A 16,498-nucleotide genomic window follows, 5' to 3' on the forward strand; every position below is an offset into this window, starting at 1 on the left:
ACACTTATCTTTTTTCTTTTTGATAAATAACAGCCATTCTGACAGGTGTGAGGTTATATCACCATGGTTCTGATTTACGTTTCCCTGATGATTAATGATGTTGAACATCTTTTCATATATCTGTTGGCTATTTGTATGTCTCTTTTGGAAAAATATCTATATAGCTCCTTAGAACATTTTCTAATTGGGCTATTTGCTTTTTTGCTACTGAGTTGTAGGAGTTCCTTATATATTTTGGATCTATGGTTTGCAAATATTTTCTCGCACTTCATGGGTTGCTTTTTCACTCAGTTGATTATTTTGTTCACTTTGCAGAAGCTTCAGTGTGATGCAATCCAACTTAACTATTTTCACTTTTGTTGCCTGTGCTTTTGGTGTCCTATTCAAAAAATCATTGTCTAGACCAACGTCATGAAGTATTTCCCCTGTGTTTTCTTCCAGGAGTTTCATGATTTCAGGTCTTATATTTAAGTTCTCAGATCATTTTGAGTTGATTTTTGAATATGGTATGAGATAAGGGTCCAGTTTCATTCTTCTGCATGTGTGTTTCCAGTTTTCTCAGCACCGTTTATTGAAGAGACTATCCTTTCTATATTGAGGGTGTGTTCTTGGCACCTTTGTTGAATAGCTACAGTAATCAAAACTGGGCATAAAAACAGACAGATAGGCCAGTGAAACAGAATAGAGAGTCCAGGAATAAATTCATATAGTCAACTGATATTAAATGTGTTTTAAATTCAAAATAAAAATATTAAAATCAAGATTGTAATTGCTGGAAAAGTTTTTTTCAGAAAATAGGTCAAAAGTACCTTTCTGAAACAGTTTAGAAAATTGCATATTTGCATGTAACCTACAAAATATCTATGTTTTGGCAGGTGATGGATATTATTTATCTGTTTTTCTGTGTTTTCCCTTTATATCATACAAGGGATCTTCAAAAAATTCATGGAAAATTTATAGTATGAAAAACCTGTACATGGATTTCAGATGTTCTTGCACCGATAGAAACTTATACTAACTTGTTATAACATGTCTGAAAAGGATCTAGTTTGAGGCACTAAGAAGGATAAGACATAAGTTTGAAAAGAGTCCCTATCAGAGCAACATGAATCCTGCTAAAATTGAAGCAAGAAGAAACATCAAATTTATTGTGAAGCTTGGGTGGAAGAATGGTAAAGTCATTGATAGCTTTGTAGAAAGTTTATGGGAGCAATACTCCAAAGAAATCAGCAGTTTACAAATGGATAACTCATTTTAAGAAGGAATGAGATGATGATGATGATGATGATGATGAAGCTTGCAGCAGCAGAACATCCACATCAATTTGTGAAGAAAAAAAATTAATCTTGTTCATGCCCTAATTGAAGAGGGCCAATTAACAGCAGAAACAATAGCCAACATCATAGACATGTCAGTTGGTTCAGCTTATAAATTCTGAATGAAAATTTACAGTTTAACAAACTTTCTGCTCGATGGTTGTCAAAACTATTGCACCCAGATCTGTTGCAGACAAGAGCAGAGATGTCAATGGAAATTTTAATCAAGAGGGATCGAGAACCTGAAGCACTTCTCTGAAGAATTGTAGTAGGAGATGACACATGGCTTTATCAGTATGATCTTGAAGACAAAGCATAACCAAAGCCATGTCTACCAAGAGGTGGAAATGGTCCAGTCAAAGCAAAAGTGGCCTGGTCGAGAACAAAGGTCATGGCAACAGTTTTTGGGATGCTCAAGGCATTTTGCTTGTTTACTTTCTGGAAGGCCAAAGAATGATAACATCTTGTTATGAGAGTGTTCGGAGAACATCAGTCAAAGCTTTAGCAGAAAAATGCCTAGTAAAGCTTCACCAGAGAGTCCTTCTCCACCATAACAATGCTCCTGCTCATTTTTCTCATCAAACCAAGGACAATTTTGCAAGAGTTTGGATAAGAAATCATTAGGCATGTACTTTACAGTCCTGATTTGGCTTCTGACTTTTTTCTTTTTTTGTCAATCTTAAAAATCCTTTAAAGATCACCCATTTTTCTTCAGTTAATAATGTAAAAAAGACTGCATCAACATGGTTAAATGCCCAGGACCCTCAGTCCTTTAGGGATGGACTAAATAGGTGGTATCATTGCTTACAAAAGTGTCATAAACTTGATGGAGTTTATGTTGAGAAATAAATTTATATTTTTTATTTTTATCTTTTAATTTTCCATGAACTTTTTGAAGTCCCCTTGTATATCATAGTTTTAATTTATTAATTACCTCTATAATTATCAATTTAAATAAGTTCTATTTCTGTTTATGGAACTTAGGAAGTAGGATTTCAGCATCATTTTAAATTTGCTAATGAGTTATTTAATGAACTCTTTCAGTGAAGTAAAATGACAATAAAAGATTATTGAAAATTAAGCCCTATAATAAATGAAGCTTTAGAAATTGTAATTCCAGATGCTGTTAAGTACCACATATAAGTAAACTTCTAATTCTCATTTTTATTTGGAAAAAGAATAAAAATAGGCAAAATTGGAATCTCCTTTGTCTGTTAATTTTCTTATACTAATTGTAGTTTAGTACCTTGTTTTCAGCACAATAGTTTCTGTTTTTTATTTAATCTTGCTTATCATATTTTGAGTTCTATTACTATAGGAGTCATATTTTTATTATTTCACATTAAGTTTTAGCAATAGCCTTTCTTGAAACTCCTGAAAAAATGATTCTCTTCTTATAGGTGAAACCGTGACTGGAGAATTATCGAAACTCTTGGATGAAATAAAACTCTGTCAAGAAAAGGATTATTCTTTTGAAGACTTGTGCCACACAATATCAGATCACTACTTAGATAATTTGAGCAAGATTTCAGAGGAAGAACTTGGGAAAAATGGAAGCCAGAGTGTAGTAAGTAAGGGGGGAAATGAAGACAATGTGTCTACCTTTGTCAGTTTAGTATGTACACCTAAGAGGCATGGGATTTGATGCATTATCAGGTTGTTAGATTCTGCCATTATCAAATGTCAATCTCCCTATTACTCTTTCCCTGATGTTCACTAGGGTTTCATTCTTACTGCATATGTAGGGGAAGGAATGTTTTGATAAATCACTTATGGTTTGTGATGTCTCTACTGTTAGACTGTCTTGTAATACATGGATTTATAGTTTCTTTGGTTATATTCTTTTAGTTTTACTGGGCATAGTGATATCGGTTCCCAAAGGAAGAAAACGTTCTCTTTGTCTGTCTTCCCCATTTTCTCTATGAACTCATTCTAATCCAATCTTTAAGAAGGCAGATCTGAGCCATGTGTATAGTTCCTCAGTCACTCCTTAAGTCATAGTAGGTGAGAGATGTCGTAGAAAGCTCACCCTGCATATTTTATAATATTATGCAAATCCCAGGAGGGTTTTCTTCTGTTAGCTCAGAATCTAAAGCATGAATTAGAGATTCTTGCTCACTTGGATTTTTACATTAACACAGTAGCAAGAAAAGCTATAGAGAATCAATCAGTTTAAAATTAATATTTGCAAACCTATTTTATATCCTGTAGAGGAGGGATTTATATAGTCTGTACTGGTATTAAAAAATATATCATTATGATATGAAAACTTTACTCACTTTTAAAACTTGAACTACTATAGAAATATACTTTATTTCAAAGCCAGTTATAGAGTGGACTGTGTTAAGTATGTCATATTATTTAAGAAAACAAAAAAAATTGCTAAGTATAGTGACTGTCCATTATGAGAACATTTACTGCATTTAGTTACTTAAAGTGAGGTGTGACAGCTTCCCAGGATAGCAGTTGCTATCTAGTTCCGTGCCTAGAATTACCTCCTAGGCCTGCTTTTCTATTTCATTTTGTTTCCTTGCCACACTGTCTTTTGTAGAACATCACATTATTCGCCCCAATACAAATTTTTTATGAGTAGTTATTAATAACTTTATATAATTACCGAAATGAACGCTTATAGGTTTCACCAAATGAAATTTTTATAGTGATGAAATATTTATAGCAGTAGTTTTAATGTCAGAACAAAATTCCCTATTTAACATCTAAAACAGGTATATGCTATCTCCAAATTACAAATCAGTTACATTTTAACATTTCCTTGAAAATTAGTTAGAACTTAAAACATATTTGTCCCACATAAACAATATATGGTATTTAGGTTTTTAGATCTGTCCCTGAAGATTTCTCTAAACTGGCAGCTTCTGGTCCTCTACTTCTAAACCGACAGGTTTTCTGAAAGCCCTAATTTTCTACAGCAGTGTTTTCCAAACTTTTATTGTTGTTTATACCATTAGTAAACAAATTTTGAGCAAATATTTCTAATGTATTTACTTATAAATTATAAATATAGCATATTTAATTGTATTTATTTATAAATTATATATATCTACTATTATTCTAACAATATATGATGTAAATTATGAGGTATATATACTCCAAAAAATTCAAAGTGAGGAAGGTAAAGAATAAGTGTAAAATAGAAGCTCTAATATTTTTTCTTTTACTGAAAGATTATCTTGTGCACCCTAGGGTCTGTACATGCTGCCTGGAGACCATGACCCAAGTTTATACCTTTCAGGAAGTAATTGACAAGGGCTTTTGATGTTGAGAGGGTAACACACTTTGGGGAATAGACCAGTTTTTTTTGTTTGTTTGTTTTGGTAAGCCGAAGACTATATTGTTATAGTGGCAAGACAGAAATTTATGTGTATAAATTTAACTTGTTCGTGAAATTCAATCTTATACTTTCCTATAACATTCTTTGTTCTTGTGACAAACTTTTATAATAACATTCTTTGAAAATATTGTCATATAAAATATTAAAGGTTATATGAGGCAGAAAAGCATGTGGCGTATATGAGTAGGAGCAAGTAGTTCTCTTTACTTGGAATAATAGAGTTTACAAAGGGGAAGGTGAGAGATAAGATTAGAAGGATAGGTTGTGGTCAGGTGGTGGATGATTTTGAATGTCAGGCTAAGAATTTTGGTATTTGTTTTTTAAGAAATGAGAAAAATCTAAAGGATTTTGGGCAGATAAAAGATATCATTGGAACCAGCCCTTCAGAAGATAAATTTGATAGAAACTTGTTATCAAATGTTTAAAAAGTAATCAATCCAATTACTTTGACTCCTTTCTATAGCCTGTGTTTTGTGTGGACTCATTCCATGTTTTGTTGAATATTTATTTCCATTCATCAAAAATGTTTTTCCAAAGTAATGTTGTGAATTCTACTCTCAAATTATGCAAAAAGTTTAATCAAGTACTTATAGATCACCTAATATAAATAGTTGTTACCATATTTTGAGTTATAGAATTTCTAATAAAAATACAAGACCAGGGTTCTTAACTTGAAGGAGTTCAAATGCCTATCCCAAGGAGCCTTCAATCACAATGTACAGAAAGACTAAAACAGAGGAGTTTCAAGATGGCGGCGGCTGCGGCGGCTGGCGCGGAGTAGCTGAGGTGGAAAAGGTGGCCACTGGGCCTCAGGCAGCCGGGAAACTTGTGGACCTTCCTCTGGCCATCTCTTAAGGGAGGACTGCTGCTGCTGGCCGGTCGTGGGGGCTCAACGCCACTTTGCCCCCGGCAGGAGAGGCTGCCTCATTTACAGGCAACAGCTTTGAAGTGTGGAGCAGGAAAAGAACTGATTCTTAGCTGCAAAAGCGAGTCTTGAAACAGGGAACACGGCGCCAGGGCTGCTGTGGATGCAGCCAGGATCCCGGAGGCTGGGGCCGCACTGAAGGCGGCCAGCTGCCCTATTCAGGATTTGAGGTTTCAGGCCGGCATTAAAGAAGACTCCTGGGAGCGCCCGAGCGGCGCCGCGACTGAACAGCCCGAGGCGGCAGCGCCGAGAACACGGAAGGCGACAAACCAGAGACAGAGTGAGCGCCCGACCTGGCACAGCACTGTGAGTGATCCCTGGCACAGCTCTGTTCGGGGGGTGGATGCCCACGCGGCTCCTGCCTGCACCACCAGGCCACTCACCGCCCCGGTGCTGCCTCCATTTTCCCAGGTGCGGGCAGCTCCGCCCTGCTCGGCCATCACTGAGCCCATTTGCTTGGCCTGGCGCGGGGCTTTCCGGACCCTGCGGGCCGACCTCCTCTCCCACTCCCTCCGCGGTTCTCTGGCAGGGCTGGGGGTGTGGGGCGTCCCGACCAGTTTTGGGAGGGCTAGGAAGTACGAGCGGGCCGACTGTCACTCCACCACACCCTGGACTCCGGCCCCGGTAAACTTCCTGTTACTGGGAGGCAGATACCATCTCTGCGACCACCAGTTTGGAAAAAAGCCTAACGAATTTCTGGTTGGGAATAGTGTGGTAGGAGAGTTCCCAGGTCCGCTTGAACCTGCCGGAGAGCAGGCTGCAGGCGGGCACTAGACTCGGTTTATACCGGGGGGATACAAAGGTGAACAAGACCCGAGAAAGATCTACACAGTGCTTCAAAGGCACCCAGAGAGACCGGTCGTCTGTGCCTAGCAGAAACCTGGTAGACTTCCTGGGCGAGGCGGTGCTGAGCAGGGTCTTGAAGGCCCAGCTGATAGACGAGGGGTGCAGAAGACACGCCCCAGCCCAGCACAGTGTGCACAGAGGGGGGAGACGTGCGGCCAGGGAGGCGGAGACTCGACAGAAACCACACACCCGGTGGGGTCGCCACTGCACGATCTAACAGCCTGGGCCAGAGCACACGGAACGGGGAGAAGTCCTGTACAGAAAGTGAAAACTCAACAGAGATCACACACCCTGTGGTACGTGATCCACCAGCCCAGCAGAGTACAAGCTGACCAGAAAGGTGGATCCCCGGAGAAGCCCAAGACCCGAGGCAACCACACACACAAGACACTAGAGGCCAACTGAGCAGTCACGGCGGGAGCCATACCAAATTGGCAACCACAGCAACATCCTAGTTAGTCATTAGTCTTAAACCGGTGGACTGTGAAACCCCCTGCAACAATGAATAAACACCAAAAAAAAGACACCAGAAATACAAAAAATCAAGAAAGTACACCACCAAAAGTTAATAAATCTCATACTCTAGATCCTATAGAACAAGAAGCCCTTGAAATAACTGACAAGGAATTTCGAGTGATAATTCTAAGGAAACTGAATGAGATACAAGAAAACTCAGCTAGACATCATGATGAAATGAGGAAAAGTATACAGGATCTGAAAGAGGAAATATACAAGGAAATCAATGTCCTGAAAAAAATGTAGCAGAACTTGCTGAACTGAAGAAGTTATTCAGCGAAATAAAAAACACAACGGAGAGTTTAACCAGCAGGCTTGTCGAAGTTGAAGAGAGAACCTCTGAACTTGAAGATGGGCTGTTTGAAATAACACAAGCAGACAAAAAGAAAGAAAAAAGAATCAAGGACATTGAAGAAAATCTGAGAGAGATATCAGACAACCTCAAGCGCTCAAATATCCGAGTCATGGGTATTCCAGAAGGGGAGGAAAATGGAGATTCCATTGAGAACATATTCAACAAAATAGTGGCAGAAAACTTCCCAGGTATAGGAAAAATCACAGATCTTCAGATCCAGGAAGCTCAATGATCTCCAAACGTATTCAACCCAAAAAGGCCTTCTCCAAGACATGTCATAGTCAAATTGGCAAAACTCAGAGACAAAGAGAGAATCTTAAAAGCTGCAAGAGAGAAGCGTCAAATCACCTATAAGGGAGCCCCAATCAGGTTAACATCAGACTTTTCATCACAAACCCTAAAAGCTAGAAAGGAATGGGATGATATTTTCAAAATACTAAAAGACAAAGATTGCCAGCCAAGAATACTCTACCCTTCAAGGCTATCCTTCTGAAATGAGGGGCAAATAGTATATTTCTCAGACAAACAAAAACTGCGGGAGTTCACTACCACAAGACCACCCTTACAAGAAATCCTCAAGGGAGTACTGGGTTTGGTTCCTGAAAAATAACTACCACTGCCATAAAAACCTAAGAAAAATCTAAACCCGCTAGTACAATAAAAATGGCATTCATGAAGAGAAAAAAAGCTAACAAAAACACTATCTACAACCTAAGGAACCAACAAACAAAGAAACCAAACAGTAAATCAGAAAGCAAGGAACAAAAGACACCTAAGACAACCAAACAACCAATAAAATGCTAGGAATAAATCAACACCTTTCAATAACAACTCTTAATGTTAAAGGCTTAAATTCCCCAATTAAAAGACACAGACTGGCTGACTGGATCAAAAAGCAGGACCCAACTATATGCTGCCTACAAGAGACCCACCTCACCCATAAAGATTCACACAGACTAAGAGTGAAAGGATGGAAAAAGATTTACCATGCAAACAGAAAAGAAAAACGAGCTGGAGTGGCTATTCGTATATCTGACAAAATAGACTTTAAACTAAAAACCATAAAAAGAGACAATGAGGGACACTACTTAATGATAAAAGGACTGATCCATCAAGAAGACATAACAATCATAAATATGTACGCACCCAATGTTGGAGCAGCCAGATTTATAAAACAAACTCTATTAGACCTAAAGAAGGAAATAGACACTAATACCATAATAGCAGGGGACCTGAACACTCCACTGTCAATATTAGACAGATCATCTAGGCAAAGAATCAGTAGAGAAACACAAGATCTAAACAAGACTCTAGACCAATTGGAATTGGCAGATATCTACAGAACATTCCACCCAACAACCTCAGAATATTCATTCTTCTCATTAGCACATGGATCATTCTCCAGGATAGATCACATATTAGGTCACAAATCAAGTCTCAATAAATTCAAAAAAATTGGAATTATCCCATGTATCTTCTCAGACCACAATGGATTAAAACTAGAAATTAATAACAAACAAAACTCTGGAAACTATACAAACACATGGAAATTAAACAGCATTCTACTTAATGACATATGGGTCCAAGAAGAAATCAAGCAGGAAATCAAAAAGTTTATTGAAACTAATGAAAACAATGATACATCATACCAAAACCTGTGGGATACTGCAAAAGCAGTATTGAGGGGAAAATTTATTGCATTAAATGCTCACTTCAGAAGAATGGAAAGATGGCAAGTGAACAACCTAACACTTCACCTTAAAGAACTAGAAAAACAAGAACAATCCAATCCTAAAGTTAGCAGACGGAAAGAAATCATTAAGATCAGAGCAGAACTGAATGAAATTGAAAACCAAAAAACAATTCAAAAGATCAACGAATCAAAAAGTTGGTTTTTTGAAAAGATAAATAAAGTTGACAAACCATTAGCATGGCTAACAAAAAAAAGAAGAGAGAAGACTCAAATAACAAAAATTAGAAATGAAAAAGGTGATATTACAACTGATTCATCTGAAATACAAGGAATCATTCGAGACTACTATAAACAACTATACGCCAACAAATTTGAAAATCTGGAGGAAATGGATAAATTTCTGGACACACACAAGCTCCCAAAACTGAACCGTGAAGACGTAGAAAATTTGAACAGACCAATAACAATAAAGGAGATTGAAGCTGTTATCAGAAGGCTCCCAACAAAGAAAAGCCCAGGACCAGATGGATTCACAGCAGAATTTTACCAAACATTCAAAGAGGAATTGACACCGATTCTTTACAAACTATTCCAAAAGATTGAAACGGACGCAAATCTCCCAAACTCATTCTATGAAGCAAACATCATCCTGATACCAAAACCAGGTAAAGATATAACCAAAAAAGAAATCTACAGGCCGATATCCTTGATGAATATAGATGCAAAAATCCTCACTAAAATACTAGCAAACAGAATACAGCAACACATACGAAAAATTATTCATCATGATCAAGTGGGATTCATCCCAGGGATGCAAGGTTGGTTCAACATACGCAAATCAATAAATGTGATACACCATATTAATAAACTCAAACACAAGGACCATATGATCATCTCTATAGATGCTGAAAAAGCATTTGATAAAGTTCAGCACTCATTCATGACAAAGACCCTCTATAAGTTAGGTATAGAGGGAAAGTATCTCAACATAATTATAGCCATATATGACAAACCCACTGCCAATATCATCCTGAATGGGGAAAAGCTGAAAGCTTTTCCTTTAAGAACAGGCACTAGACAAGGATGCCCACTCTCACCACTCCTATTCAACATAGTGTTGGAAGTACTAGCCAGAGCAATCAGAGAAGAGAAGGAAATAAAGGGCATCCAGATTGGAAAAGATGAAGTCAAACTGTCCCTGTTTGCAGATGACATGATCCTATATATCGAACAGCCTAAAACCTCTACAAAAAAACTGTTGGAATTGATAAATGATTTCAGCACAGTAGCAGGATACAAAATCAACACATAAAAATCAGTAGCATTTCTTTTCTCCAATAGTGAACATGCAGAAGGAGAAATCAAGAAAGCCTGTCCATTTACAATAGCCACCAAAAAAATAAAATACTTAGGAATTGAGTTAACCAAGGAGGTGAAAAATCTCTATAATGAGAACTACAAACCACTGCTGAGAGAAATTAGAGAGGATACAAGAAGATGGAAAGATATTCCATGCTCTTGGATTGGAAGAATCAACATAGTGAAAATGTCCATACTTCCCAAAGTGATGTACAAATTCAATGCAATCCCCATCAAAATTCCAAAGACATTTTTCTCAGAAATGGAAAAAACTATTCAGACATTTATATGGAACAATAAAAGACCACGAATAGCCAAAGCAATGCTGAGCAAAAAAAATAAAGCTGGAGGCATAACACTACCTGACTTTAAGCTATACTACAAAGCTATAATAACCAAAACAGTATGGTACTGGCATAAAAACAGACACACTGACCAATGGAATAGAATAGAGAATCCAGAAATCAACCCACACACTTACTGCCATCTGATCTTTGACAAAGGCACCAAGCCTATTCACTGGGGAAGGGACTGCCTCTTCAGCAAGTGGTGCTGGGATAACTGGATATCGATATGCAGGAGAATGAAACTAGATCCATACCTCTCACCATATACTAAAATCAACTCAAAATGGATTAAGGATTTAAATATACACCCTGAGACAATAAAACTTCTTAAAGAAAACATAGGGGAAACACTTCAGGAAATAGGACTGGGCACAGACTTCATGAATACGACCCCAAAAGCACGGGCAACCAAAGGAAAAATAAACAAATGGGATTATATCAAACTAAAAAGCTTCTGCACAGCAAAAGAAACAATTAAAAGAGTTAAAAGACAACCAACAGAGTGGGAGAAAATATTTGCAAAATATACATCTGACAAAGGATTAATATCCAGAATATATAAGGAACTCAAACAACTTTACAAGAAGAAAACAAGCAACCCAATTAAAAAATGGGCAAAAGAGCTAAGTAGGCATTTCTCTAAGGAAGATATCCAAATGGCCAACAGACATATGAAAAAATGCTCAACATCACTCAGCATCCGGGAAATGCAAATCAAAACCACATTGAGATACCATCTAACCCCAGTTAGGATGGCTAAAATCCAAAAGACTATGAACGATAAATGCTGGCGAGGCTGCGGAGAAAAAGGAACTCTCATACATTTTTGGTGGGACTGCAAAATGGTGCAGCCTCTATGGAAAATGGTATGGAGGTTCCTTAAACAATTGCAAATAGATCTACCATACGACCCAGCCATCCCACTGTTGGGAATATACCCAGAGGTATGGAAATCATCAAGTCGAAGGTATACCTGTTCCCCAATGTTTATCGCAGCACTCTTTACAATAGCCAAGAGTTGGAACCAGCCCAAATGCCCATCATCAGATGAGTGGATACGGAAAATGTGGTACATCTACACAATGGAATACTACTCAGCTATAAAAACGAATGAAATACTGCCATTTGCAACAACATGGATGGACCTTGAGAGAATTATATTAAGTGAAACAAGTCAGGCACAGAAAGAGAAATACCACATGTTCTCACTTATTGGTGGGAGCTAAAAATTAATATATAAATTCACACACACACATACACACATACACACACAAACCGGGGGGGGGGGGAGGAAGAAGATATAACAACCACAATTATTTGAAGTTGATACAACAAACAAACAGAAAGGACATTGTTGGGGGGGAGGTGGGGAGGGAGAAGGGAGGGAGGTTTTGGTGATGGGGAGCATTAATCAGCTACAATGTATATCGACAAAATAAAATTAAAAAAAAAAAAAAAAAAAAAAAGAAATTGCATAATTCAAACTAGAATTCTGTGTGGTCCTCAAGCAAGTCTTACACAAATATAAGCTACCACTGTAAAATAAAAAAAAAAAAAAAGAAAGACTAAAACGTAAAACAATATATAGAATTGACATTTATTAGGTGCTTGCTATTTGCTATTCTAATGCTTTACATGTACATGATTTAAGCCACTATTAAGTAATCCTAACAATGGAGATACAGATTTAAGAAATGACCCAGCTGGCAAGTGGCAGAGCTGGGATTCAAACTCAGAGCCAGCATTTTTAATTCCAAAATGCATTTCTCATTAGTAAGCTACCCTGTGGCCAAAGGAATTTTTAAAAAGGAAGTGATCAGTGAAGATTTATAGGTATTAATATAAGGCTACACAGAAGTAGGGAGACACTAAACGGGGTCGGGGTCCTGGAGAAATGTGAGATGTGTTTGTGTTGAAATGAATGAATGAAGAAAAAGAATTCCATGTACAAAAGCACAGAGGTGGGAATTAGTATATAATTTGGAGAGAATGGTTTTGAGACTTGGTTTTGAAAAGTAGTGGAAAGTAAATTTGGATAAGTAGTGATAATGCCTAATACTTATAGAGCACTTTACCCATACTAACGGATTTAATTCTCACAATAACCTTATGATATAGGTAGTATTATTTCTCCCATTGTACAGATGAGAAAAATGGAATCCCAGACACCTTTTATGACTTTCCCAAGTTCACACAGTAATTACAGATCTAGAATCTGAACACAGGCAGTCTGGGGCTAGAGCCATACCCTTTACCACACCACAGATCAATAGGTTGGGAAGCTACTCAGGTGTTTAAAATTAATGCCAAGGAGAATAAACTCTTAAGTAGGGGAATTCTCACAAAGGTGACATTATTGGAAGGTGAAAGTGGAAGTTGTATGTTAGATGTTCTGGGGAGAAACTCAAACAATGATTCTCAGCAATGGTGGTACATTAGACTTGCCTGGAGAGAGCCTAAAAAATAGTGATACCCTCAGCTACCACTCCACACCAACTAAATCAAAATCATTTTGGGTAGCTCTGAGCATTGTTCTTTTAAAAAGCTCCCAGTTGGGGGCAGGGGGGGTGGGGTGGTTAGGGAAAAATTGGTAAAGGGCCACAGAAAATGTTTACATTGTATAATGATAAAATAAAATAAAATATAATGAAATAAAATGCTCCCAGGTTATTCTAACATGTATACTATTTGTCTAGGGAACCAAAAATCCATCAGGACCTCTTGGAGATGATGAGTCAAAACTGCGGTCTTGATAAAACCACAAAACTATAGAATTTTTTGATATAGAATAAATCTTGTAGGTCTTTTAGTGTCCAGCCTACTTCTCCAATTCCCCAGTATAAGAGCTTCTAAAAGTCCCTTGATTTAGGGAGTGTCTTAGTTTGAACTGCTACAGCAAATTACTATAGATTGGGTAGCTTAAACAATGAACATTTATTTCTCACAGTTCTGGAGGCTTGGAAGCCCAAGATCACGGTGTGAGCAGAGCTGGAGTCTGGTGAGGGCCTGTTTCCTAGTCGGCAGATGGCTGTCTTCTCATTATATCCTCACATGGCAAACAGAGAGAGAAAGCAAGTTCTCTCATGTCTTTTTATATGGTACAAATCCATTCATGAGGGTTCTACCCTCATGACCTGATTATCTCCCAAAGACCCCCTCCTAATACTATCACATGAAGGGGTTAGGATTTCACCATATGAATTTGCAGGGGACACAAACATTCAGTCTATAGCAGGGAGGTTTTCAGTTTATCGTCAAGGAAGATTCAAACTTTAATTTTCTGAAAATGCAAACAGTCCTAAATTATAATTATTTCTATATTATATTGGAATATTAAATGTGGAAAAACATTTGTGTTTGTCTATTATTCATATTACTGGCTAAACAATAAGCGTTTGGGTTTAGTTAAAATTTAATTTCAGATGATCTGAAGCATCCAACTTGTTCATTGTGATATGACAAGTAATTCCAAAGTAATTTAGAAGAAATAAAAATGTAAGGAAAAAATATTTGTAGCATTCATATTGTAAATACATGTATTTTACATATTAATGATGTGGCTTGAATTTTAGGGTATTTTAGCTGTTCTTAGTTCAGTATAGTGTTTACAGGCTTTTTTCCTCCAATAGAGGGCACTCTAATTCAGTAATTTAAAATACAAAATCATCTTACATAAGAACTTTTATTTTTGAATTGGAGATTTTTGGTTTTATTAAAATATTAGTCTTAAGGTGGTAGTTTGAACAATTTTACTATGTAAGTGAATTAAAAATTAAATTATTATTATGATTGAATATATTCATTTGGAGGTTTTACATTTAATATAAAGCCAGCTCAAGTTAAAATTACATTTTGTCTAAAATACATTTTAATTCAAAAGTCAGTGTTTTAAAATGCTCTTATAATATGCATATGAAACCATTTTCTGAGTTGAATTAGGACATTATATAATCCAGCATGTAAATTTTGAAGAAATATAAGTATCTTCACATTCTTTACCAACCCATGAATTTAGGTTTTTGAAAGAATATAAATAATCTGAAAAACTGTTCCATTCTCTTCATTTATTTTCCCAAGCCTTATATTCAGTTTTTCTCCATGTGTATAAACAATGTACACAATTCTTATGTGAACACACCATGCCATAGACAAATTTGATGATAGCATAAAGAACTTTAGACCAGATTTTAGAATCTAGGTATTAGGAAAACATTTTTTAAAGATTTAAAATAGAAAAAGCATTGTTGCCTCATCAGCCTGTGTCTCCAAGAAATAAATAAGAAGCTTTTGAGGGATGAAATGCATTATATTTTTTCTCCTGGAGGAGAACCTAAACACAAGCAGTATCTAAAGCTTTTTGTTTGAAAGGAGTTGCATTCGCAGTTTTTGTGCAAATTTACTCAGTCAGTACACCTCTTTTCTGTTATTTCACTTTCTTTTCCAATGCAAAATCTTTAATTACATGTCCGACTTCTCAGGTGTGAGATATTTTCTTTTAGTATTTCGGGATTTGAAGATTCATCTTGAAAGATTTCCAGAGGGTTCCTGTTTTTGAAAAATATGCTTAATTAGGTGCCCAAATTCATTGTCCTAAAGGTCAGTGGAGTGAAATTAGGTTGCCTAGATACCAAATGGTGTTTCTGAAACAAAGTTTACTTTCCAGCACATTGTAATCCAATTTCTAGAGCTTAGTAATTACCAGGAATGGACTAATTTCAGAATGACAAGAGACTTCAGGGGCCATTTCATTCAATTTCCATCAGATTCAGAGAACCTTGGGAAGCAAATTTTCTGAAACACAAATAGAGGGTTCTTTCTACAGGACTATAACTGACTCTTTAACATATTTTTTTTCTTTCTGTTTTTTTAGAGTGGAGCTAAATCTTAAGCAGTAGTAACTATTATCTCATTAAGAATAGCTACAGTGTTCAGAAGAAAATTTCTAACTTCAACAATTCATGTCTTATATAGTTGAACAAATTTTTGGAAATGATGACTCAAAGCTGCTGTTTACTCAGCAAGGTTTGGATTCTCCTAACAGATTTTCCAGGAATTAGGGAATATATAGAACTAGAATTCTGTTGACCTATAGTAATACTTTGAAAATAATACCATTAACTACATATGAGGAGTGTTCAAAAACTTCATGGAAGGATCCATGTTATCTTTTAATTCCACTTTTCCAGGAACTTTTTGAAGTAGCCTCATATTTGTACCGTATGTACATGCAAGGAAAATTCCAGAATTAGAGTGGTAAGATTTTTGTCCCTACTTTCACCTCAGTTATAACTTTTATGTTTTTTTATTTTTATTTTTATTTTTATTTTTTATTTATTTATTTTAAATTTTATTTTGTCGATATACATTGTAGCTGATTATTGCTCCCCATCACCAAAACCTCCCTCCCTTCTCCCTCCCCCCTCCCCCCCAACAATGTCCTTTCTGTTTGCTTGTCGTATCAACTTCAAATAATTGTGGTTGTTATATCTTCTTCCTCTCCCCCCTGGTTTTTTTTTTTTTTTTTTTTGTGTGTGTGTGTGTGTGTGTGTGTGTGTGTGTGTGTGTGTGTGTGTGTGTGTGTGTGTGTGTGTGTGTGTGTGTGTGTGTGTGTGTGTGTGTGTGTGTGTTCAGTTTTGGGAGCTTGTGTGTGACCAGAAATTTATCCATTTCCTCCAGATTTTCAAATTTGTTGGCGTATAGTTGTTTATAGTAGTCTCGAATGATTCCTTGTATTTCAGATGAATCAGTTGTAATATCGCCTTTTTCATTTCTAATTTTGGTTATCTGAG

The 16,498-nt window shown here is 36.7% G+C and overlaps 1 protein-coding gene across 6 annotated transcripts in view; it reads left to right on the forward strand.

Annotated features, from left to right (window-relative positions):
• The window catches only part of ANKS1B (ankyrin repeat and sterile alpha motif domain containing 1B), a 1,093,604-nt gene that overhangs the window by 207,214 nt on the left and 869,892 nt on the right, over positions 1–16,498 (forward strand). For all 6 annotated transcript variants that reach the window (XM_063076110.1, XM_063076111.1, XM_063076113.1 and 3 more), the window contains exon 8: positions 2,717–2,883. In XM_063076110.1, the coding sequence (XP_062932180.1) occupies positions 2,717–2,883 (167 nt within the window). The remainder of the gene's footprint in view (positions 1–2,716; positions 2,884–16,498) is intronic.

The sequence above is a fragment of the Cynocephalus volans genome, chromosome 12, assembly GCF_027409185.1.
Source record: "Cynocephalus volans isolate mCynVol1 chromosome 12, mCynVol1.pri, whole genome shotgun sequence".
Lineage (NCBI taxonomy): Eukaryota > Metazoa > Chordata > Mammalia > Dermoptera > Cynocephalidae > Cynocephalus > Cynocephalus volans.